Consider the following 25149-nt stretch of genomic DNA (forward strand, 5'->3'; position numbering starts at 1 on the left):
GTTGAATCTACACTATAAAGATGATTCCACATGACATCTTTCCTGGCCATTGAAAAGAAGATTTTTAAAGATTTCTCCTTTATATTCCTATGTTAAAATTTAATCGGCCATTTTGGCCCCACCCTACCCCTGGGTGTCATGATTTGAACAAATTTGAATCTACACTACCTGAGGATGATTCCACACAAGTTTCATCTTTCCTGGCCCAGTGGTTCTTGAGAAGAAGATTTTTAAAGATTTCTCCAATATATTCCTATGTAAAAGTTTGATTGGTCATCAGGGGTCATGATATGAAAAAAAATCTTCAAAATATAATTTGAAGAAGATTTTTAAAAACTATATATTCCTATGTTAAAATTTAAAAACCTGTTGAACAAATGTTCTGTTGTGATTCCACATCTTTCCTGGCCCAGTCGTTCTTCAGAAGAAGATTTTCTTCTATATATTCCTATGTTAAAATTATTCTATTAACCCCGGGTCATGATTTGAACAAATTTGAATCTACAAAAATCTTTCCTGGCCCAGTGGTTCTTGAGAAGAAGATTTTTTAAAAATGCCATTAATTTTTCTCTAATTCATAATTATCTCCCCCCCCTTCCCTTGAATCCCCTTTGCCCAAGGATACTTTGTAGCAAGTTTGGTTGAAATTGGCCCAGTAGTTTTTGAGAAGATGATGAAAATAAGCAAATTTTACAACGACGACGACAACGACTGCAAATTTTCATCATTTCTGTGAATAAAATATATATTAAACTAAATTTTGATCAGAAAAGCTCACTTGAGCCTTCAGCTCAGGTGAGCTAAAAAGCTCACAAAACAACACTTATAAAGTATCTGATCAGATTTATTACACATAAGCCTTTAATAATAAAGTAATAATAAGGACATAGTTCATTAGGTTGTTATGTGCTTGGCATTATAAAAATGCTTTTGTAACCCATGACTGACATGTGTAAAACAAAAATATGATATCCGAAGCTGTCTGTTTATGTTGTTTCATTTTTTTCTGTATTATGTTTCGTTTTAATCATTGATTGAGCTAAAATTTGTGCACACTTTCATGTTTCAGTCTCCTTGGACCTTTTTGCACTTGACTGTCCCTCTCCTGTACTAGATTTCCGTTTCTGAGCTTTCAGTCCTTTCATTTTCCTTGTCTGTAACTTATCTAGATTCTGTTTTGTCATGTGGATTGTTCCAAGCTTAGATCCAAAAGCATCATGTGATACATTTTTCTTTTTCCTTGGCTATAATTAAAATAAAATGATCACATTTTTAATTTATTAAAAATGCAGTACTTTGTTTGAAATAAGACACATTTTCGTAGATATCATTGATGATTCAAACCATGTATTAATGAATAAGGCAATCAATGAACTACTGTAACAATTTTACTTTGGAAAATATAGAACAAGCCCAGAGATTGAAATATCGACAAATGTGTACTTTTTGCCCAAAACCATGAATTATGATCCCCAAAGAAATTACAAAGTCACAGCACTGGCAGATTTAACGTGTGAGTTGGGGGAGAGTTTAATATTAACATGTGATATACTTTGGTACATAACTAACCAATAACACTATTATTATGCCTAATTTTACTCTTTAAATTCAGGAGCTTCCTTGGGGGCAAAGACAATTAGACCACTGGGGGCCTTAAAGGTACTTGGACACAGATTTGAAGTTTTTATTTTCTCTATAATATTACGACTTATATATTTTAATAGCATTTCACACAAAAATTAATTAAAAATCGTATTTCGTTTAAAAGATATTGAAATTTCAAAGGCGGGTTTGATTGACATATCCTTGCACTCTCACAAATTTAATTTTATACTTAATCCTTAGGAAAAATGGCAATCTCGTTTTGTATAAATGAAAAATATAAATACTATAATCCAGGAAATTCAGAATAGACACGTTCGAAAGCAAAACAAACACACAATATATTGTCAGTCCGTGCAGTTGTGGTGAGTAGACTGTGACAGCAACGCACCCGGTGAATTCTAAATATATATAACATACTAGCCCTGTTTACAAAAACTGTGTACATAACACGAGTGTGCTCGATTTGCTAAACTCTTACCCATCTTTAGTTCGGTCTAATACACATTACTTGTGAAGGTGTTTTGCTTTCTAACATTTCTACTCTGAATAAAATTATTTTTTTCGATAAAAGTTTTAATATTTCTCATTAAAACACATCAAAATTGCCACTTTTCCTAAGGATTAAGAATGAAGTTAAAATTTGTGAAAGTGCAAGGATGTGTCAATCAAACCCGCCAAAAAATTTAAAGTTTTAATAACTTTTAAATGAAATAAGATTTTTAATTAATTGTTGTGTGAAATGCTAATAAAATATATAATTCGTGATATTATACAGAAAAAATGAGAAAATATTAACTTCAAATCTGTGTCCAAGTACCTTTAAGTTAGGCGGCCCTTATACCTCTGATTGAACAAAGTTACCCATCCCTCCTCAACCACAAATCCTGTATCCGCCAATATAATACGTACCTTGATGGTTTTGGGCTGTTTGAGGGCCCTCCTGTAGAGGTCCTCCGAGGCTAGCTTGGTCCTCCTCATCCTGAGGTCCAGTGAGGGTCCTATCTCCTCCAACTCAATCCGGGGTGTCTTACTGCCAGACTTCTTTAGCAACACTCTGGTAAATTAGAAGTATATATGAAATATATCCCTGCTTACACTGGCCCAGGTAAGGCGCTTGACCTTACCCAAATGACTTTAAATTGGGTCTATATACACATTCAATTTCATGAATACCCTCTTTCAAAAGTTTTGTCACCATAGCCAGTGACCTTGTCTGAATGAGACAAGGTAAGAACACACCCTCTGCATTAGCTGCAGTGTACTTAAACTTATGGAGAGTAGATAGAAAGACTCCCTACTCTTATAAACCTTCCTTCTAGATCTAACCAGTAGAACATTGAGAGTCCACATGATTCAGGGCTCTTCATACATGTACCAGGATATTCATGAGTGTCAATATACACCGGAGATTTACCTGTAGTTTCTGAGGAGGATTTGTCCCTCCACGGCCGTAATCATGATCACATGTTCCAGTCCGGCCAATCGGACCTGAGATACTACTGGGCCTCGGAAGAAATCTGCAGCAAAATATTAGAAGTTTCCTAATAAAACACTGAGGAACAGATAAAGGTGCATGTTTATTATTTTGGACCAAAAAAGAGCAAATTCTATAATGCATTGTTAAGGTAAAGTTTTACACTATAAATCATAAATACTGAAAGAAATATTTTAAACACATCCTACATGTACATTTAATTATCGAATGAAAATTGTCTATCATCAGATCCTTCACAGGTAAAGCATTATTTTTAAAATCAAATGTAATTTGATCTAAGATTGCTCACCAACGAGTAGATTTTTCAGCCTCTGGTATTCTAGATCTTTTTCAAATGTCTCCCCAGCAAACATCAAACATGGCTTTGTGCCTTCTGAACATTTGCCTCCCTGCAGTAAAGATTCAGTAATGAATATCAAGTAGACTAGAGCTAGAGCAGGAAAGCAGGTAGCCTGGTCCCCTGTCTCATCCTTGCCAAGGCAGGAGAGCCAAGTGGATTACATTCAATGCTTTTCTTTGATTGGTCTGAACAATACGCAATAAATCATGGATTTTTGAGTCGTTTCCATTAGCCACAGAAATAAATATTATCGACATAACAATGACACATTACATTGACAGAGGAGAAAAATACAACGTCACAATGAACGTCTTCACCAGAAGCGCAGCTATATTAGACATCACAATAGGATAAGATTCAGGGCAGATTCATCCTGAATCCACTGTACTCCACCTGGCCCTCATGACACGGAGTATACAAAGCATAACAGGGAAAGGGAACCAGGCTAGAAAACAGGAAACTGTGCTCGAACAGGAAACTGTGCTCGAGCAGAAAAAAATGTACCTGGTACTCAAGCAGGAAAACTTTACTCAAGCAGGAAACTGTACTTGAGCAGGAAACTGCACTTGAGCAGAAAGCTGCAGATCTATACCTTACTGATCTGATCAAATTGGGAGTGGGATGGTACACAATCATAATGTTTTTAGACCACTGAGCTACATATATGCAGAAAACATAGAAACATAACTGATATAAAGTCATCCTGTCCATTTCTTCATAAAAGAAAACATATTTTCATCCACTGTTAATGAAAAAGTAAAAATGAAATAAGTAAAACAAGAGATATTTTTTTGATTTTCGAAACAAATACCAAGACCTAGGTCCTTATAAAAACCTGCTTGATACTCCAGCAAGGATAAGTTCATTAATTTTTTGTACCTTGGTTGCATCTGCAAATTAATTGGATAAGCAATTTAATAAGATAAATAACTTACAGGAAAATCTGCCATCGAAACAAATTTCTCTACACCTAGTTCAATCATGTCCAAAATATGAAAGTCAAAGAATCGACCTAAAAATCAAAAAATACAAATAATCAGTGAAATGTACACTCTAAAAGTGCATTATACTATGATATAAAATTTTTAACTTCTGAATCTATAGTAAATAATCTTACCCATTACAAGGTTGTTTGGTCTTTTCTTATTGTGTGAACCAAACATAAAAAGAGAGGCATCTGTCTTCTTAGCAAAAAATTCCTACAACAAAAAAAGCTACATTACTTCATAGAGAAACGCTCAACCTACCCTTTCAAAGCTATATAAAGATTATGTTTTTTTCTAGCTTTAATAGGTTTTTTGTGTTGTAATGTGTTCTTTTCCTTTTTGTTCTGTTAAAAAGGGATTCAACAAAAACAAAAAAAAAACATTACAGGTTCACAAATAAAGATTGACTTTTACATACCAGAGGTGTTTCATCTTCAAATGGTCTCAAAATGTTCTTTCTGAAAAATTAAATGGAAGTAAAAATAATCAATATGGTTTACTACACTACTTCAGTAAAGAAAAGATATAAAATTTAATTGGAAGTTTTTCTCAGAAAATGCCAGGATAGCACAGGAAAAAATAATCAAAATGGTTTACTTCACTACTTTAGTAAAGAAATGAAAAACAATTGTTTTTGGAACTTGTGTCCAATCCATTTGACATGTTATCAATAAAATATTTTCAAAACAAACAAACAAAAACAATTGGCTGTTTTCTCACACATCCTTACCTTTTAAACGACACAGCATTGGGCTTCTTTAAAACATACTGAAAGAAAAAACAGATATATACACACACACTGACATTGTTGAGTAGTGAGTGAACTAACTTAGAATGGTCTATAGCTAATGGCCTAAGCACATCACTGAACTATGCAAGTCCAAAGCTTAAATTTAAAAGAAGTCTATGAGTTATACGTGAGCAAATATATGTTTTTGAATTACCAGTTCTTTAAGAACCTGCGAGATGGCATCACTTGTGTTTCCACCTTTAATAAACATGGCCTGTTTGTCATTCTCTATCAGTTTGGGTTCACGTTTTTCAAGGAAACGTTTGCCTTGTTGTGTCTTGGGCTTTCTGAAATTTAAAGATACAGTATACATGTAATTATTATGTAAACTAAAGGGAAGCAACTTCATGCTATATCTATTTAGAAAGAATTTCTGAAGGCCACCCTTAGAAAAATTTTTGGTTGCCCTCTCCCAACTCAGTTTGATAACACTGGTCAAATAAGGCAGATGAGAAATTTTTTTTCTCAGAAAATTTCAATGCTATTTATTAAAAGTTCTATTTTCCAGAGTACTAAAACATAGGTAATCAGAGATTACAGAGCTCACCTCAACGAATGTTGTCTTTAAGTAAGGCAAATTAAGTCACACAATTAACCAACAAAAAGTGTACATCCTAAAATGCAAAATTTGTGCAATTTTGATACTTTGGAATAGACCTATATAAAAACTTAAAACTAGTTCTTCATCATGAAAATGTCATTAAAATCCAGCATCTGAAGCAAGATTGAGAGTTTTCATCCCTTGATGCATCATTTGTGCAACTTTGGTTTATATAAGCCTTATAGTTTCTTGGTGATAGACCTACACCCATAACTTTTACGAGGTCTATTATCTGGAAAATGTAGGTCGAATTCAGCATCTGAAGCAAGTCCATTAGTGTGCATCCTAAGATGTATCATCCATGCAAGTTTGTTCAACATAGAGCTCAAAGTTACTTGGAAATGAAACCTGTATAAAAAACTAACTTTTTCACTAATCCGGAAAATGTAGGTCAGATTCAGCTTCTGAAGCCAGCCTAGTAGAATACACCCTTAGATGTACCATCCATGCAAGTTTGGTCATTATAGGGCTCAAAGTTACTTGGAAATGAATCCTGCACCATAAACTTTAACCTGTTTACTCGTCCAGAAAATGTAGGTCAGATTCAGCATCCGAAGCAAGTCTGGTAGTATGCATCCTAAGATGTACCATCCATGCAAGTTTAATCATTATAGGGTTCATAGTACCTTGGAAATGAAACCTGCGCCAAAAATTTTAACCTATTTACTCAACCGGAAAATGTAGGTCAGATTCAGCATCCAAAGCAAGTCTTGTAATATGCATCCTAAGATGTACCATCCATGCAAGTTTGGTCATTATATGTCTCATAGTAACTTGGAAATGAAACCTGCACCAACAACTTTAACCTGTTCACTCTACCGGAAAATGTAGGTCAGATTCAGCATCCGAAGCAAGATTGGTAGTATGCATCCTAAGATGTACCAACCATGCAAGTTTGGTCATTATACGTCTCATAGAAACTTGGAAATGAAACCTGCACCAAAAACTTTAACCTGTTCACTCAACCGGAAAATGTAGGTCAGATTCAGCATCCGAAGCAAGTCTAGTAGAATGCATCCTAAGATGTACCATCCATGCAAGTTTGGTCATTATAGGGCTCATAGTATCTTCGAAATGAAACCTGCACCAAAAACTTTAACCTGTTCACTCAACCGAAAAATGTAGGTCAGATTCAGCATCCGAAGCAAGTCTGGTAGTATGCATCCTAAGATGTACCATCCATGCAAGTTTGGTCATTATAGGGCTCATAGTATCTTCGAAATGAAACCTGCACCAAAAACTTTAACCTGTTCACTCAACCGAAAAATGTAGGTCAGATTCAGCATCCAAAGCAAGTCTGGTAGTATGCATCCTAAGATGTACCATCCATGTAAGTTTGGTCAACATAGGGCTTATAGTTACTCGGAAATGAGACCTACACCAAAAACTGCACCAAAAATGTTAACCTGCACCAAAAACATTAACCTGGTCATTCCTTTGCTGAAATTGCAGCATCTGAAACTTTGACTGGTACAATGAAACACACTAGAAACATCTTCCATGCATGTCTAATCAATATTCTCTCTTCTCGTAAACTCGAGTTATCGTTCTTAACACGAGTTATCTTTCCTAGGAGCAGGTATTGTAAAATTTCCGGTAATGAGGTAAAAGAATGTTGTAAATGACAATGTGTCTAAATGTTGTTTTTTTAATTCAGCTTTCTCTTTCGAGTGTTTGAAGGTCGTCCCTCGGAAAAATGTAATGAAATTGTGCACAATGATAAATATCAAGGTTTGACCAAACGATAAGTATCAGACATGTAGTCGAAGCGTCGCTCTTCAAAGGAAAGAAGGGGGTGGGTGGGAAAATATTAAATAGGCAAATAAAAAAGACAAGCAAATAAAATTATAATGATTTTTAAAAATAGTTTAGGGAAAACTGAACATGCTGAAAACTATTAAAAAAACGAAGAACATATTTCCCTCGGGGGGGGGGGGGGGGGGGGGTTCGAGGTGGTCCTCTAGCTGTTCTCAATCGTTTTCCGTAAAAGAAAATCCAGTACAATACCACACTGCAACAATAGCGCGGAGGGGAAGGAGGACCTGCAAACCTGCCTATGAATGAGAACTTCGATACTTAATAAGTAGCAAAATACCAGTCATTCCGGTGGTGGGGCACTATGAACTTGCATACTGATTATGTGGATATGGAAACGATAAAGATATAGCTTCTAATTGATGTGTAATAGTGTGGGTAAATTCCTTGATTTTTAAACAGTATTCCTGATTGAAGTGCACATAAAAGCATGATATGAGAATAAAGTACAGGGAATCATTTTTGTCGGATGTTAGTAATTTTCCTATCGTAATCAAACTTGAATGAGCAGGATCATAATAAGTAATTGACATGCTGGTAATTGAAAATATTTTTTACACTCCAACAAGATACGACATGACCATATTTTAGAATACTGTAAGTGTTTTATCTAATTTGCTGTAAAAATTCTTTGGTCTAGACATTTTTTTCTAAACAACGTTAACCATGGAGATTTTTGAAGTCTTTTTTCAAAAGAATTAGTCTGACCTATTTTCTCTTCAGCTATACCCAATCCCTCCTTGCTTGATCAAATAGATATATATTCTTGTATATATGCATATGTACCTCTTGAACCATAAATTGAACTGGCTCTAGCTTATGATTAACGTCCTACCTTAGTGAATTAGTTGTTACTGTGCCTATTCCATGAGGGGTGGTAGGGGTTTGGTTCCGACTTTTATTTTTATAAGAGAACTATTTGGATATATATAAACATTATAGAGGATCATCAGACTGCAACATAAAAGCGTGTGGGTGGTTTTCAATGAATATTTTCATACTAAATTAACAGTAAAACGTATTCAGAGAAAAAAAGGGGGAGGGTCGTAATTCGTGTTTTATATAATGCATCCTCAATATAAACAAAAAATTGTATTTCTAAATATTTCCATTCAAATATGGGTGTAGTAAATTTGAATATAATCGCGGCTTTTAAGATTTTCTTTTTGCAACATCGCTAGGAACTTGTATAAGCCAATTTAATTGCAGGGATGCTTGCTTTTAAAATTGACATTTCCTTCCTTTTACGTAATGAGTTTCCTATTAAGCGAAGACTAATCTTTTATGTGAAGAATATTGTGGAAATTAGATGCCTTAATTATTCAACATAATTCGCAGAGATATTCCAACACTCTCATCTCGCATTTTATTTTCAATATCATCATTTTTTTTTTTGCCAAAACTTGGCCAATATGGTATATGCATTTAGACTGTAAAATTGTGTGTTTCGGTCAAATCTTAAAATTTAATACATTGTATCAGATCAAACATTTTTCCAGAGACGAACTTCAGACTCGCTAGTTTAACTTTAATTCCTTAAAAATGAACATTTTAGACTAATTTTAGTCACCCGCAACATTTGCTCTGAAACCGGAAGTTTTGTGATACCTGCTATAAGGAATAGATAACTCGTGCTAAGAACGATAACTCAACGTTACAGGAGGAGAGAATAGGACATAGAAGTACTTAAAAAGAAAACTGCTCCAAAAAACTTAACCTTAACCCGGGACGCCGACGCCGAGGGTATCACATAAGCTCCCCCCAACTTCGTTGAGGTGAGCTAAAAATGCTTCTTGGAGTTTTGAGTTGGACCATTTATAGCCAGTCTGTCGGGAGACTGGAGAGGGCACCCAATTTTATAGAAATGGCCTATAATCGTGATTTTCTCAATGCTTCTGTTACATAATTAGGGCTGGGCAAAAATATAGATATTTCAATATATTGCGATACAATGACAAAAAATATTGTATCGCAATACGATTTTGTAATATCGATACATTGGCAATATGATTAGATTAAGGAATTTTGTCATTAAGTTTAAAAATAGACTTATGAAAGTTTGTTATTAAGCCAAAGAGTAAGACATAAGTTTTGTGGGAGCATTTCAGAGCATAACTTAGATGAAATCAACAAGATCTTTTTCACAATATCACAATACAGTTTAAAATATCGCAATATATCGCAATACGAAATCTTGGACCAATACCCAGCCCTGTACATAATAACATGTAACTGACAACCACAATGGCCTGATCAGCTGCTGACTGCAACACTGGGGACTCGTCACGATTATTCTGTCTTTCTCTTTGACTACTCCAACATTAAAAATTACACAAGTTTTGAATTTTCAGTCACAGAAGTCGGGACAGTTTTATCCATATTGGTTTCTGGTTATTGTGTACGTTGCTTTATGAATAAAACTAAGGACTCTTATGAAAATATACAATTTGTCATGATTGTGTATTTTTTGTAGGATAGGGGTGGGCAAAAAGAAGACAAATAAAAGTCGTGACGAGTCACCGTGATTCACTGATCGCAGCAAATCACACATTTGAATCAAATTTTGATTTGGCATAAAGACTGATATCACTTCATCATCATATTATCAACCATTTTAGCAGTATATTAAACACTTTACATGAAGATTTACAAAATTAACCATACACTATTCTCTGAAGTACCATCGTCAATGTTTACCACTGGCCAGCACGTTGTGGGAAATAAATATTGACATATCGAGCCCGACTCTTAAATTAATGGAACAAGAGTGGAATTTATATTTATTTTTATATCAAAAGAAGAAAGGGGTTCTATAATACTAAAAAATGAAATAATATGCAAATAACGCAGCAAAACTAAAAAAAAAAAAAAAAAAAAGAAGAATGAGCAACTTCTTAAAAAAGAAAAAAAAATCTGTCCAAATTCAAAAAATCTTTTCGCAGGAGGCACATTTTTACATATTTTTGATAATTTTCTTTTTCAAATTCTGGAATTTACCACCGCCCGACCTTTCAGCAACAGAAAGTGGGAGGGGGGCAAACGTGTGAAGTAGCAGACACATAAATTTTAACAAAATTATAAATTTATGTCTCAGGTAGTAGCAAGCATCTAATAAAAATTTACTATAGTAAATACTCAGTACTATATTTAGACAAATTTCCTCTGGTCTTTATACCTATAAATAAATGAAATTAATTAAACAATGAATTAAACAGGCAATCTTTTTAAGAAAATTAAATAAAGTTGTCTAAACAGAAAAAAAAAAATTATGGTGCATGTACCACTGTGTACCAGGAGAGGTTGGTCAGTGATGTTGAACCTTTTTTCTGGATCCACTTTTCTTCATCCAATGTAATACACTCAACTTACAAGGGATGTACGATTCATTTGGCAAGAGGCGTGTGTTGAGGGGTGGGTGGGTTATAAAATGTTACTTTTTATTCAGGTTACCTGTATACTCCCTAGCTCACTGGCTGGATTCGCTATGACAAAGGTTGAGATTTGTGTTCAACAACCAAAACAAAATCGTTGAATTTAGTAATATTTTAGATTAATTAAAATTTCCCATGTTTGACCCACAGCTACAGAATATATTATATTGTAGATATTTTAGAAAAAAAGGTGGGTTGCATGATCAGTGATAAAAATTTTATCAGATCTCTATGTATGGCACGCCAAATTCACAAAAATGAGATAAACCTAGTTTCACAATTGATAAACTAGGTTTATCGACTGTAAACTATAGTTTACAAACCGTAAACTATAGTTTACGATTCGTTAAGTATAGTTAACGATTCGTTAAGTATGGTTTTCATCTGTAAAACTATATTTAACGGTTGTTAACTATAGTTTACGAATGATAATCTAAGTTTATCTGTCTGTAATAAGCGATAACAATAGATTTTGTTGATAAACATAGATTCACGTTTGTAAACTATAGTTTACAATCGTAAACTATACTTAAGAGTTGTTAATCATAGTTTCACAAATCGTGAAACTATATTTATCAGATCGTTAACTATAGTTAACGGTTTGTAAACTATAGTTTACAAATCGTGAAACTGTATTTATCAGATAATCTATGTTTTGCAATCGCAAATGATTGTTTTCAGTGTTAAGTATAGTTTACGGTTGTGAAACATAGATTATCGCGTTAACTATGGTTTACGGATGTAAAATGTAGATTAATGTTGTTAACTATAGTTTACAGTCCGTAAACTATAGTTTACAACCGATAAACCTAGTTTATCGACTGTTTATCGACTGTGAAACTATGTTTATCTCATTTTTGTGAATTTGGCGTGCCATATCTATGGTATTCAATCCCTAATAGCAACAGATTCAATGAAATTGAATACATAAAAGATGTATAGGTGTTGAATACTCTGTATATTTAGACATAAATCCCATTTACCAGGTATTACTACTCTCATAAAGGATGGGATATGTCCTAATTTATGACCATGAATTTTGGTAAGAGTTATCTCCCCCTTATTTTTAATTAATAAAAAAATCAATTAAAACTTATACGGGCAATAAATTATTTTAAATTGTCATTCTATTTCTAATGTTTCAATGCATCTTTCCACCACAGTATTTAATGAAATTCTTACTATTTGAATTTTTATTTTCAAAAAAATGCTTTTTCCCATAGACTTCAAAGAATCTTTGTTAATTAATTAATGCTTAGTTAGTGAAATTTCTAGAACTTTCTTGCGGGCAATCCTTTACTACTTTAAAATGCTTTAGTTCAATATCAGTGTTATGTACTTGACAGCCATTTAAGGGTATAAACTTGGTCCCATTAGGGATGGAAATCCTTAAATTTAAAAAAGAAAGTGCACTGTGCGTTTGAATACTTTAAGAAATTCAATGATAAGACTTCGCCGGGTAGTTATGTTTTGGAATTTAAAATGTTCCAAAATAGATCAATACCTTAAAATTTAAACTTTAAACCGGATACCACTGACAATAGTTAGCAGGTCAGATACCGTCAGATACCGTGACGGACAAAACGAAAGAGGGTCTCTCTGTTCGGATCTGGGAAAAGTGTTGTTCGGATCCATGAATTAAGCTGAGAGTGGTTATCTAAGTGATACTATACATGGGGATTTTAGAAAAACACTTCAGTATGTCAAGAAGACATGTAAGTGAATTATTTATATAGACTTCGTATCTTAAGTTCAACCATTATAAATAAATAAAAAATAACTTCCTGGTTTTTCCAACAGTTACCTGTATTGTCTGGAACCTCCAGCATATGGTTCAATCCTTACCCATAAGACTCTAATTAGAGTCTCAAGGGCCATGTTGCTTACCCGCGTCACTTTGGCCCCGTTGATTAATTTTTTTTAAAATGTTGCTTTTAAGTTTTAGTTCTTCTGACTTCTTTATTCTTATCAAAACTGTTGGACCCAAATTGTTGTCAGGTCCTAACCATAGCTCCATAGGGACAACATTAGGAACTGTAAATGGGGCCCGATGCTAAATATGACTGTCATTTAATTCTTCCGGTGAAGAGTAAAAAACTAGTTTTTTTCCTTTTATATACTTGTAATTATGTAAAATTTGATATTTAAGTCCAGAGCGACAAAAATAGCACCCCCCTATTTTTAAAACCCTTTCTAAAGTCTCTAATTTTTCACTGAACAGGGTAGCCGTCGTTTTAAAGGACACATCGGAGATGCTAACTACACAAAACTGCAAAGAAGTGTCAAGAACATTAAAAAAAACCTTTCTGTAGACCATATTCTGGACGATTTAATCAGTAATGAAGTCTTGTCTATAGAGGATGGTATTGATATCCAAGAGAGAGGAACAAATCATTCAATGGCGGATGTGCTGATACGGAAACTGATACACGTTGGTGAGGAGGGCTTCCACATCTTTCTTGAAGTTCTTCGAGAAAATGGTTACGGACATTTGATTGAGTTTGGTATGTTCTGACATTTTTTTCTTTATATTAAGGAAAAAGATATGAAACAGATAGAGGAATGCCATGTTGTACATTTTGTATTTACTGCCACCCGGTAAATTCCAAATTTATAACATAATTGGAAACCCGCGCGGATGCAAGAATTTTTTCCAGGGGGGGGGGGGGGGAGTTCCACAACAGTAAAAAAAAATCCATTCCGGAAATTTCTTGACAATTAAGCAAAAAAAAAAAAAAAACGTAAACTTCTCTGCCAAACCTGAAAAAAATCTATATGGGGGGGGGGGGGGGTAATCGACTTATAAAACTTCATACCCAAGACATTTCAAACCAGCTTTACACAGATCCGCCCAGGAGAGGTTCTGCGTTTTCTTGGGGGAGATCCAAGGTCACTCTTACTCACTTAAGTACTTTGCAAATTTCGGGAGGGGGGTTCGGTCCCCCTCCCCTTATCCCCTTTAGATCAGCGCATGTTGCCATTTATGTAAAAACATAATAATCATGATACATGTATTTCATTGAACAGAGTCCCCTGGAACCACACAGAGATCCCCTACAGAGTCGTCAGATCCTATCACAACGCATCGCACTTTTCACCCCTCACACAGTCTAGAACACAGCCATTCTCATCATGTCCAGTTTTCCGAGCCAGTACAACAACAGTTTAACACCCCTACACAACTATCAGTATTGCCAACACAGAAACCGCAGGGCCACTCAATTCTTGTCAAGCCCTCCGACTTACCGCTAGAAAAGCGACATGACCTCCCTTTGGCCACCACTATGAATGAGGCTGACACTCCATCCTCTGGGAAGGATGAGGATGGTAAACAAGACGAAGATGGATATGATGAGGTCGAAGAGGTGCATTGTTATGTTGATTTTGGACCTAAGACAGAGAACGTAATCCTATCTGATCCCATACCATACAGAGGAAATCCAGCATTATTTGATAGCTGGTACCCGGTGAAAAACATGGATCGGCGGCTCCGAGACTACCCCGGATGTCACCCAGACGTCGATGAAAGAAATGTAGGGAAACCTATTGAAATCAAATACATTATACACATGTATCATATATATCCAAATGTTGATCTCACTGCAATATTCGTAGGCGTCAGAACCGGGAGGGGGGGGGGTTTTTATGCAAATATAATTATAGATTTGCTCTTATTTTGTTAACACCTCATCCAAAAAACTATTTATGGAGTTTCCAGAAATGAACTTTATATTCTAGTATATGTAGAATAAAAAATGTCATTTTTTCAATAATATAGGCTCAAAGCACCGTTTTATGCCGCCGTAAACGAAGCCTTTTTTTAAATACTAGCTGAAATCCCGCGCAAGCGCTGGGGAAATTCTTTTTTTTAAAACTGATAACAGAACTATACGGGGTATATAGTTTTTGTCCTGTCCATCTGACTGTCTGTCTGTCCGCAAAAATTTTAACTTTGCCCATAACTTTTGATTGGGCTATGGCTTTCATATTTTACAGGTGTATTCCTTGTTACAAGATCTTTCTTTGTGTATCAAAATTTGACCTCTGGACCTTGACCTTGGGTTTGACCCACCTTTACAAAAAAGTACCACACTTTAATCTTATCCATAGCTTTTGAACAGTTAGAGCTAGGGCGTTCATACATAACATATGTATTCATTTTGGCAAGACCTTTCAGTTGGGTATAAAAATTTTTTTACATTGACCTTAGAGTTTGGCCCAATTTTTAAAAACTGTAACATTGGCCAAATTTTTTTAACAGTTAGAACTAGGGATTTCATATTTCACAAGTCTTTTCCTTGTAACCTTACCTTCCTTAGGGGACCAACACTTTTGACTTTGGCCTTTGGAGTTTGACATGTGCATGCATTTGAGAAAATTCAACCCTCGCTATAAGCGTTTTTGTTTCACAAATACAGTGCATCTTTTCTTTTTAAATAGATAAAACGAATCATTAGAGAAAACAAAGCGAGAGATGGTGATTACGTCATTTGGTACAGCCAAAAACGGGAGCTTCTGATAGTCACCATCATGTGAGTACTAGTGACTTAAACTCATAAAGACAGTAGCGTATCAGAAACCCTGGGCTAGCGAAGATGCTCTGCATTAGATACATGTATGACGGTATAAATATTCATCATTTTAGATACAAATCTTCACCAAAAGGGAGATACCACTACAAGGTCAAGAGGCGGCGATCGGGGAATGAGGTCAAATACCGCTTCAGTTCTCAGAAGCAGACGTCATCTGTCATAGAACTCCTGGAGTATGTAAAAGCAGAGGGCCTCCCTCCCCCCGTACAGAAAAGCCACTCCAACAAAGAAATCAGCTCTAAATAAGAGTAACTAATTAATGGAAAACGAGCAGTCATGGAATAATCTTTGCAAAAATATTAACTGCAAATTAAGTTCAGTGTGTGCGCACTGTAAAATGTGTATTGTGTACGGGGGGGGGGGGAGACTATGAACGATACAGAATCCAGATTTCTCTTGATTTACAGTGCAGTATTTTTCATATTTCATATTTTTAATATTCACTGACTTTTTAAAAAGCTCAACTTTATGCACAAACGCACTGCATGTGGAGCATCCTCCAGCAGATAACATAGATAAAAAGGCAGCATTGGACATCGATCCCAACGTAAATTACATCACTTCCGTTTCGTACAGGACGTAACACTCAAACGTACACACACCCTCACTCGATTATGTTACTATATTCCCTCCAACTCCGTTGCAAGAGAATAAAAAGTCAAACCGCGTTAGACAATCCAAAGACATTTGACAAATGTTGATAAAAGACATGCAGAGATTTTTCATTCCTTCCACGATTTTCAAGCCTTCAACAATTTTCATCTTTTTTTAAAATATTTCAAAATTCACGCAACCTTAAAATAGAATTAAAAAGTTATTGCATGGCACAATGCAAAAAAAAAAAATCATTTTAAAAATTATTTATGAATGAGGACTCGACTAAGTTGTCCGAGTAAAACTGACACCCTTTAAAAGAGCTTTCTCTTAAAATTTAAGATTAGTTGTATACAAAAACGATTTATTTACAGTATATTGATACTAAATGGGATGTATTGTTTCTAAAGACTTGAATTGTTACAAATGGTACTTGGTGTGAAAATAAATGTTACTTGATTCAAAATTCTTTCTTTCTTTCGTTCATTGTTTCATTTTTTTTCTTTACTTGATAAAAATGTGTTTTCCTGATACCACAGTTGAACTACGTCACATTAGTAGAGGTCTTAAGGAGGCTGGGGGATCAACAATTTAACCACAAATTAACCACCAGATTTAACTTATTTTTTTTAGATATGGTATCTTAAGCTGTCAACATTCATTTGACAAAGAAAAAATTCATAAATTTTAGTTTTAAATTTTGATCATTTTTGTATATCTTTATGTGGAGCTCTTCTTTTAAAGGAGATCGAAATAGTCTGAAAATGGCTGCCACCCCCAGCCTCGTTAATTTTGGTAGCTGTACCTATTGTTAAGATTTTATCACCATAGCCAACAAAAAAAAAACCCACAAAATACATGTATTATTGTTTAGACTAAATTGATCTGAATTTTTTTCATTAAAACCAGACAGAGAAGAGCACCATTAAAAATGAACACCAGGGAAACACAGGGAAATACGCAAAAACACGATATTGTAGTAAGATGTACTAACTCAAGAAGTCTTAAACAAATGTATAGTTTTATTCGAATTAAACGTAAATTCTGAGATTATTCATTATGAGATGTAAAAACGAAAACGTGGTATGCAGTGAGGACAAAGTCTTGTTTCTGACAGTCTGGTCGTTTTCTCTGGGTCTGTACTCATGGTACTTGTACTGTGTACACCTCTTTATCAAGCACTACCGCTAGATATCATTTCTCTACTTTTGGTGACAACTCGTTGCACGTTAAGGAACTTATAATAGTGATACTGTACATGCTGACTGGCGTTTTCATACTACATTGTAAATGTTGCGCCATTATTTTGATATCCACCTACATGTTCTCTATGGAGCCGAATGCTGGAGAATGACAGAAGGGGGCATATGCAGAATTTCTAGTTTCCACAATGGATGCCTCAGATAGATAATGAGGATTTTCTGGCTAAATAAAATTACCAATGTGGAACCTACACGAGAAAGCAAACAGAGACAATTTGAGAACTTTATTGACAAAATTGAATGGAAATGGCAAAGTATAGGACATGTGTTAAGAAACCAAGCAGCCAAGAGCATCGCGAAAGTAGCTCTTAGCTGGACACCAGAAGGGAAGAAGAAACCTGGTAGGCCAAAGGACACCTGGTAACGGACTTTGGAAAAGGAAATGACAGACCACAAACTAACATGGGGAAAACTGGAGAGAAAATGCTCAAGACAGAGAGCAGTGGAGAAATCTAGCCCTTGCCCTATGTGCCCGCTGGCATAACAAGGACTAGGTAGGTAGGTAGGTATGTGAATTGACGACCAATTTATCAGTTATCTCCCGATCATGACAAGGAGCACACAGCGGGTGTGACCGGTCAGCAGGGGATACTCACTCCTCCATGACACCTGATCCCATCTATGATGATTTAAAGGTCCGTGTTTCCTCTGCTCCTGATTTGTATTTTTTAAAAGACTTGAGCTTGAATACTGTTCATTATATCCATATAATTTTCTAACATACATCATACATGATATAAATTGTAGTCATAAATGTTTAAAATTAGAGATACGGTATTTCATACACCATATTCGGGTCTCTGATTAGCTGAAAATAACACCCAAGAACTTAAAAAGTTATATGAAATATATTGATTTATCTTTTTACTCTTCTTTGGGTAGTAAAGAAAAGGAACTTCAAAACTGATGCATGAAATCATACGAGTACATGTTTGTTTAGCGTTCAATGCAATCCGTGCCCATCTCTGTTTAGTAACAACATACTAAATGCCTTATTACAAAAATTAATTCCTTTCTTAGTTAGAGGTAATATATCTTATGTATCTTATCACACAGAATAGCAAAGGTAATAGGTCTGACGTGAAAGATTTTGTAACATTTAAACTATATGAAAATCTACTCTAAATCAGTGCAATTTATGCTTGACGAAGAATGAATAGTTGTTACACAGAACAATTGAGTATTGAATTACTAGCCTTTACTCATCAAGCATTTGTATGTTGTCTTTTGTAAAGTAATGAGGAAATATTCTTTATGCCGTAATATGAAGTAGTTCGTTCTTTGTGCAAGGAAAACTTTATCGGGGTGCAAAGTACAGGTATAGCCAGGACGTTATCAAAAACGTTTTTTTTTTCTTGTTAAAAGTAAACTGTAAGCATAATTAATATACCTGTATTTTAGATGACACTGAATGAATATTTTCTTTTCAAACAAGAAAACTCCTAGGCTCCCAGGTCATATTTTTTTCAGAGAACATTTTATGGTTGCTTGAATCTGTCATTAACACAGAGATCTGCTCTTGGTGTATAAAAAAGTAAAAAAAAAAAATACTGGTACATGCTAACTTTCAATATAACACTGAAATGTGAATAGGATCCTTAAAGATTTCAAACATCATGTCTCTGGAAAATAATTACATTTGAATGAGAATATGGAGATAACGAAGTCCATAAAACAATACAAAATAGGAGCAGAGCAAACATGGACCTCCGAAACATCAGAAGTGGGATCAGGTGTCATGGAGGAGTGAACATCCTCTGCTGACCGGTCACACCCGCCGTGTGCTCATTGTCATGATCATGATGTAACGGAAAATCCGTCTCAATTCAGTGTATAAATAATGGATTAACAATTGGTGTGAAAAACGTCTGTCAGCATTTGACTCAATGATAAATTGTATTTGCTGACAAGGTCATTGTATCGACCATAGAACTTACGAAATGATGACTTTAAACGAGACTGCTGATATTCTTGTTTCATCAACTTGCTTGTCAATAATTTACCTCGCTTTAGAAATTGTTCGCACGTAGAGCACACTCTTGCGTATCGAATCAACTGAGATATATATACTCCGTATACATGTGATGAAGGTATATTGCTGCATAAGTAAGGAAAGTTGGCGATAGAAAGTCAAAGTCGTCACGTTTATCACATACTAGTAACTTGGTTGTTAAGTTACCATAAACGTCTTTTTCAAGTAAAATATCCAAGTATGAAACAGATTTGTCAGAGTCTGTGGTATCTTTTATCTCTAGCTCTCCGGGATATATCATATCGACTAGGAATGGAAAATACCATTGTTATAATTGACAATACGTCGTCGATATATCTGATAATCTTGTGATTTCAAATTGTCCAAAAGTTCTTTGGAATTTTTTAGTATCCACATCTGATTCACACCACTCCTTGAATATATAGTTGCACAGTACTCTTGAAGTTTTTCTTTCACTACTATCAATATCTTAGTGAGGAGTAACGAAAGAGGCTTGGTTGAACATTTACTGGAACCCGCAATGTATCTTTGTTTGTAAGGATTTTTATGAAGTTTCGGAATCCAGTATATATAAGGTAGTTCAAATTCATTTTGGCTCTGTGGAATACTAAAAATATTCAAAACTGACATATGATTTTGAAGAATTTCTTTCTTAGAAAGGGAAGTATGAGCATAAGTAGGACTACCAGTTGTAGAATTAAATCCAAGTTCTTCTAGAATACAATTTATATAATGAGCCTTACAAACGAAGACAATGTTGTTACCTGCTTTGTCGGCAGGGACCAGTACGTAATGATCATGTAATCTATCTAATTCTTTTTTCACTTCTAGTTTATTGAACACAGAAGGATAGATGGTTTTCATATTGCCCCGTAATCTTTTAATACGTGACTTTGACATGGATCTGATACATTTAATCCATTCTGACAAGGTGTCAACGTCTTCTTTTTCATATCTGGCCCATCGTCTTGCGTAATTTTCAACAGAATCTATAAAATTAATAAAAATCTGACGCCAGTTGAAGGATCGGGGTTCCCTATAATTAGGTTCTTTTTAAATAAGTGATCTAAGGTCCTCATTATTAACTATATTTATGTCACCAGTAATAACATGTCCAGCAGGACTATACTTGAAGAAGAAGAACATGAACACGATGGAGGATTATGTTTCAGATGCTCTGTATTCAGGCCATGTAAAGTTTTTTTGTAATTGAAAAGTTTAGAAGCAATGGTCGATGTGTATTTGTAGGAAATACAAGGTGTAGTCTTTAACTTGAAATATGGTGGAATACAAGCCTGGACCCTTTTGTGATTAAGAATATTATTTATATTAACCGCGTCAATTCCTTTACTGGCATGTTGAAGTTTAAGGAAAAGACGGATTGTTTTAGCTGCTTTCTCTTCCGTAAAACGTGCAGGTTTAAAAAGCCATCCATAATCACAGATCCGAGTCTATATTCTGGTGTCGAGGAATCAAAAATGGGACTTTCCTTGGCCTTTTCAAGAAGACTATTTAAAAGTTTCAAAGGGACAGAGTAAAGTTTGGTGCGAATATGATGTAGACCTAATTGTTGATTTACATAAGGTAGTAATGAGTCGTGTATAGCAGGTTTATTGTACGACCGATGCCCATGACTAAGCTTACGTCTCTGTCTATGGTTAAAAAGTCCCATCACATTTACATTATTACACTGTGCACTGGAAAGATTTCCAACTCTATCAACATTGTCATTACATCCAAATGAAAAGGCTGTCCCTAGTTTTCTAATCCAAAATTCTTCTCGTTGTCTACGGAAAGGTGTACTCAGCGATGGACTATTAGTGTGGTGATAAATCTTTTCGAGAATTCTAACTTTCATAGACAAAATAGAATGATCAGGTAAATTAAAATGTTTGTACAAAAGCTGCTGACCACCATGATTTATTTGAAATCGATGACCTGATATTCTTTTATTAAGTGATCCATTGGTTTCATCATAAACATAAACAAGTCCACACAGATTACATTCTATTCCATAGACAACATTAGAAGATTTGCAGTTCAGATTTTCCCACGTTTTGGTGTACAAGCTCTGCCCAGTAAGATTACTGGTGAAAGAAGTGTTAGTTATCAAAATGTCACAGGTTTTACAGTTTTTCACAGAACATTTGGAAACAGAAGTCATGGGATCGGAAAAGGAATTATCAAGTATTTCTGTAATAGACACCTTACATTCTTTCAATTTTTTGTATGATGTATTGGTTTTATACGAAAACTGGGCATCTGAAGACTGTGCGTATGAGATATGTTTAATATCCTTGAGGATTATCCGAGGGGCACCAAATGAACTCCTTGAGTCTGTGTCCCTTATAGACTCAAAGTGACACCTTTTTATACTGAGCGACGTGCCTGCCAGTATCGTTTCGTTATTCTTTGTACTCATGAATGAATAGGTACCGAACGACAAGTATCCTCGGGACCCGACTGTCCACCAGCAAGATACATGTTGGGTGGTTAAAAGAGGATATGGAGATAACGAACAGTATTCAATATCGAAGTCCATAAAACAATACAAAATAGGAGCAGAGCAAACACGGACCTCCGAAGCATCAGAGGTGGGATCAGGTGCCATGGAGGAGTGAGCATCCCCTGCTGACCGGAAAATCCGTCGTCAATTCAGTGAATAAATAATGGACTAACAATTGGTATGAAAAACGTCAGACAGCATTTGACTCAATGATAAATTGTATTTGCTGAATATTTATAAATAATAAACCAGATTTAGAGATTGGCCCATTATATATACGGTATATAAAAACATTATTTTCTTCATTTATTCCAAGCTCTCTGATTGGCTTATCCTTGAAAACATGACCAAGTAAACTTAAACTCCTGTTATAATTCTGAACTTTTGCAATACAGTAATTGGTAAGACATAATTAACAGTACCTTGAATAAGGATATACTTTATATTAAAACATATTGGAGATGTTTTTCAAAAATCAATACAAACTAGATGCTTTCATGAGACAGTAATACCCGCACTAAGGTGTTTGCCTCTAAATACACGCTCCTACATATTGGGCGGCTTTCCAAGGAAAAAGTCAAAATAATTCTATATAATTTACATGTACAGTGTATTCATCAAATTGAGTATGAAATTCTCCCTATGACCTATAACTCTGAACCTCTTATATTTATTTTACATGCTTAATTCATTATATACCAGTTTGAATTCTATTAATGATGTAATTAGATTTTGATAAATGTTTTGCTCATAATTGCTGAGGAACTTTTCAAATTTACTAATCCCCCCCCCCTTCTCGACATCACAATCACACAGCACATACTTTTTGGAATAGGCTAGATGGAACAGTTTTGTTAAAACATCGTTTGTTATGAATTAATTTAAAATTTGCTCTTGTACTATACATGTTAACATGTAAATTTCTACATCACATCACATCACGTTGTGTCACCCATTATCATATTTTTAGATTAAACTCCATTCGGCACACCTCGGCCGATTCCCACTTCATCTGATAAAGTGACGGAATCGACGGCACGAAGGTTTGCCGAATGGAATAGCATTAGCAGTGTCATGCTGCAGTCTGGTGTGCATTGGATTAATATTCATTTTGTGTTATAATTGGATTATATATTTCATGAAGTTGACAAGACCTATGGAGGTCGGTAAGTACAAGTTTAAGTATAGTGGGGGGTAAAATAAACCCAAACGATTAGGTTAAAGTTCAAAAAGGGTCAAAGATCATCGCATGCCACACTACACGAATTTCATATTGTGAAGTTATCTCCCGTTGTCGATGTGACATTCAGTTACTGCCAATACTGGTGCGGATCCAGAATTTTTTTTTAGGGAGTAGGGAGGTGGGTTCACATCTCAGTCAAAAAATTCCAGCCCAGAATTTCCTGACAAGCAGGAGAAAAAAAAAAATGAAAACAAATAAACAAAATAAAAACAATGATAGTGGGGTCAATGTTTTCTAAGTTAGGGGGAGGATGTCCAAAGTCATTTTTTATTTGCTTCAGTATATAGTCTTGTTTAAATAACAAAGCAAATTCCAGGGGGGGGGGGGGGGTCCAATCTCCCTACCCACTCCCTCTCCCTGAAATAGTATATTTTTTTCCATTTGACTAATAATACATATTTTGTTTCTTGTGTTTATATTATGTCTCTATTTGTCTGCAGAAATTATAACCTCGCCCATAAGTTTTAAGTGGGATGGGCTATACAAATGGCTTCCACATTTTATAGGTTTATTTCTTGTGACAATTAAGACCTTTTATTTGGGTATCATTAATTTTTACCTCTGATCGCTTGACCTAGGATACACATTTTTACAAGAAAAATACCAAACCTTAAACTTGGCTTAAATTTTGATCAGTAGGTGCTAGGGCTTTCATGCTTAACATGTACTGTATTCATTGTGAACTGTCAACAGGTTTAAATATGTTTGACCTTGACCCTAGAGTTTGAACCACTTAAAAAAAAAATTAACCTTGGCAATTAACTTTTCAACAGGAAGTACTAGGGATTACTTATTTCACATGTGCATTCCTTGTGACAAGACTTTCTTCTGATATCAACAATTTGAACCCTTTGACCTTGACCTTTGAGTTTGACATATATTTGAGAAACTTCAACCTTCGCCATAGGCTTCCATACAGGGACATCAGTGTTTCACAAAGACATCTTGTCTTCATTATTATTTGGTGCTGTCTCCATATGAGGGAAAAATTCCTGAGAGAGATGTATTCACAACAAACAAACAAATTACTAAAGAAAATATAAAACATGAATATGTTGGTCATGCATATCTCTGCATGAAAAAAACAGCTTTTCAAATACTGCAACCATATTGTAACCCTGTCAAAACACTCATTTGAGCTTTTCTGGTTTCCTTATCATATAACGTCTGTCGTGACGTGTCGTCCATCTGTTTGTCTGAAAACATTTTACATTTTTAACTTCTCTAGAACCACTGGGCCAATTTTACCCAATTCATATAGAAATATGTACATTTGTATGTCAGACTGTCCATCTGTCTCAATAAATTTAACCTTGGTCATCACGGTCATATCTACTGAATGAGAAGAGACAAGGCATTCATATTAAACTTATGTACTAGTATTTACCTGTGAGAATGGCATGTTTTTGTTTTTTTTTTTACATATGACCTAGAAGTTTGACCTACTTGCAAAAAAATTAAATTGTTACCGGGTATAAATTCATCATTTTGAAAGAGAAAAGTTAGGACATTCATATTATAATGCATGTATATTATTACCTGTGATAAGATCTTTCCAAATGAATCATGACTTTTACTCTGTGACCTTGACCTTGAAGTCTAACCTACTTTTCAAAAATGTTGCATTTGCTTATAACTTTTGATTGAGATGAGATATGACTCTCACATTTGACATGTACATTAATTACTCATAAGAATTCAAGGTGTTTCCCAGCATGCGATGCTTTTTTACCCCTTGACGTTGATGATGTTTTACATAATTTTCAAAATATTTAACTCTCCTAAAAGATGATTAGGCTTCTGAGTAACATTAAGGAGGACTTCAGGAAAGACAGGATTTTTGCACAAAAAACGTCATTTTTCCACCCCCATTTGACCCCCGGGGAAAAAATCAAA

The 25149-nt window shown here is 34.9% G+C and overlaps 2 protein-coding genes across 2 annotated transcripts; one reads left to right on the top strand and one right to left on the bottom strand.

Annotated features, from left to right (window-relative positions):
* Positions 1-823: 823 nt before the first annotated feature.
* Positions 824-10348, bottom strand: LOC134238975 (ribosome production factor 2 homolog). Its single transcript, XM_062721125.1, has 10 exons — positions 10297-10348; positions 5371-5503; positions 5157-5194; positions 4845-4884; positions 4558-4639; positions 4376-4452; positions 3390-3489; positions 3020-3122; positions 2515-2659; positions 824-1244 (listed from the first exon to the last, which is right to left on the bottom strand). Exons 1-10 carry the CDS (start codon positions 10314-10316, stop codon positions 1059-1061), a joined length of 924 nt encoding a protein of 307 aa, XP_062577109.1. The 5' UTR covers positions 10317-10348; the 3' UTR covers positions 824-1058.
* A 2292-nt stretch (positions 10349-12640) lies between these two features.
* On the top strand, positions 12641-15948 carry LOC134238973 (uncharacterized). Its single transcript, XM_062721120.1, has 5 exons — positions 12641-12778; positions 13285-13567; positions 14091-14596; positions 15504-15595; positions 15709-15948. Exons 1-5 carry the CDS (start codon positions 12737-12739, stop codon positions 15899-15901), a joined length of 1116 nt encoding a protein of 371 aa, XP_062577104.1. The 5' UTR covers positions 12641-12736; the 3' UTR covers positions 15902-15948.
* Positions 15949-25149: the final 9201 nt, after the last annotated feature.

The sequence above is a fragment of the Saccostrea cucullata genome, unplaced genomic scaffold (assembly GCF_032062105.1).
Source record: "Saccostrea cucullata isolate Sc308-1 unplaced genomic scaffold, CSIRO_AGI_Scuc_v1 ctg658, whole genome shotgun sequence".
In the NCBI taxonomy this organism is placed as follows: Eukaryota; Metazoa; Mollusca; class Bivalvia; order Ostreida; family Ostreidae; genus Saccostrea; species Saccostrea cuccullata.

Coding starts and splice junctions, on each gene's coding strand:
- LOC134238975 (XM_062721125.1), bottom strand. CDS start 10,316: ATGGTACTTCAGAGAATAGT. Junction 4,640..4,844: donor TTGAAGATGAAACACCTCTG/GTATGTAAAAGT, acceptor TTTTTGTTGTAG/GAATTTTTTGCTAAGAAGAC. Junction 4,453..4,557: donor ACCAAACAACCTTGTAATGG/GTAAGATTATTT, acceptor TTTGATTTTTAG/GTCGATTCTTTGACTTTCAT.
- LOC134238973 (XM_062721120.1), top strand. CDS start 12,737: ATGGGGATTTTAGAAAAACACTTCAGTATGTCAAGAAGACAT. Junction 12,779..13,284: donor TCAGTATGTCAAGAAGACAT/GTAAGTGAATTA, acceptor TTCACTGAACAG/GGTAGCCGTCGTTTTAAAGG. Junction 13,568..14,090: donor CGGACATTTGATTGAGTTTG/GTATGTTCTGAC, acceptor TTCATTGAACAG/AGTCCCCTGGAACCACACAG.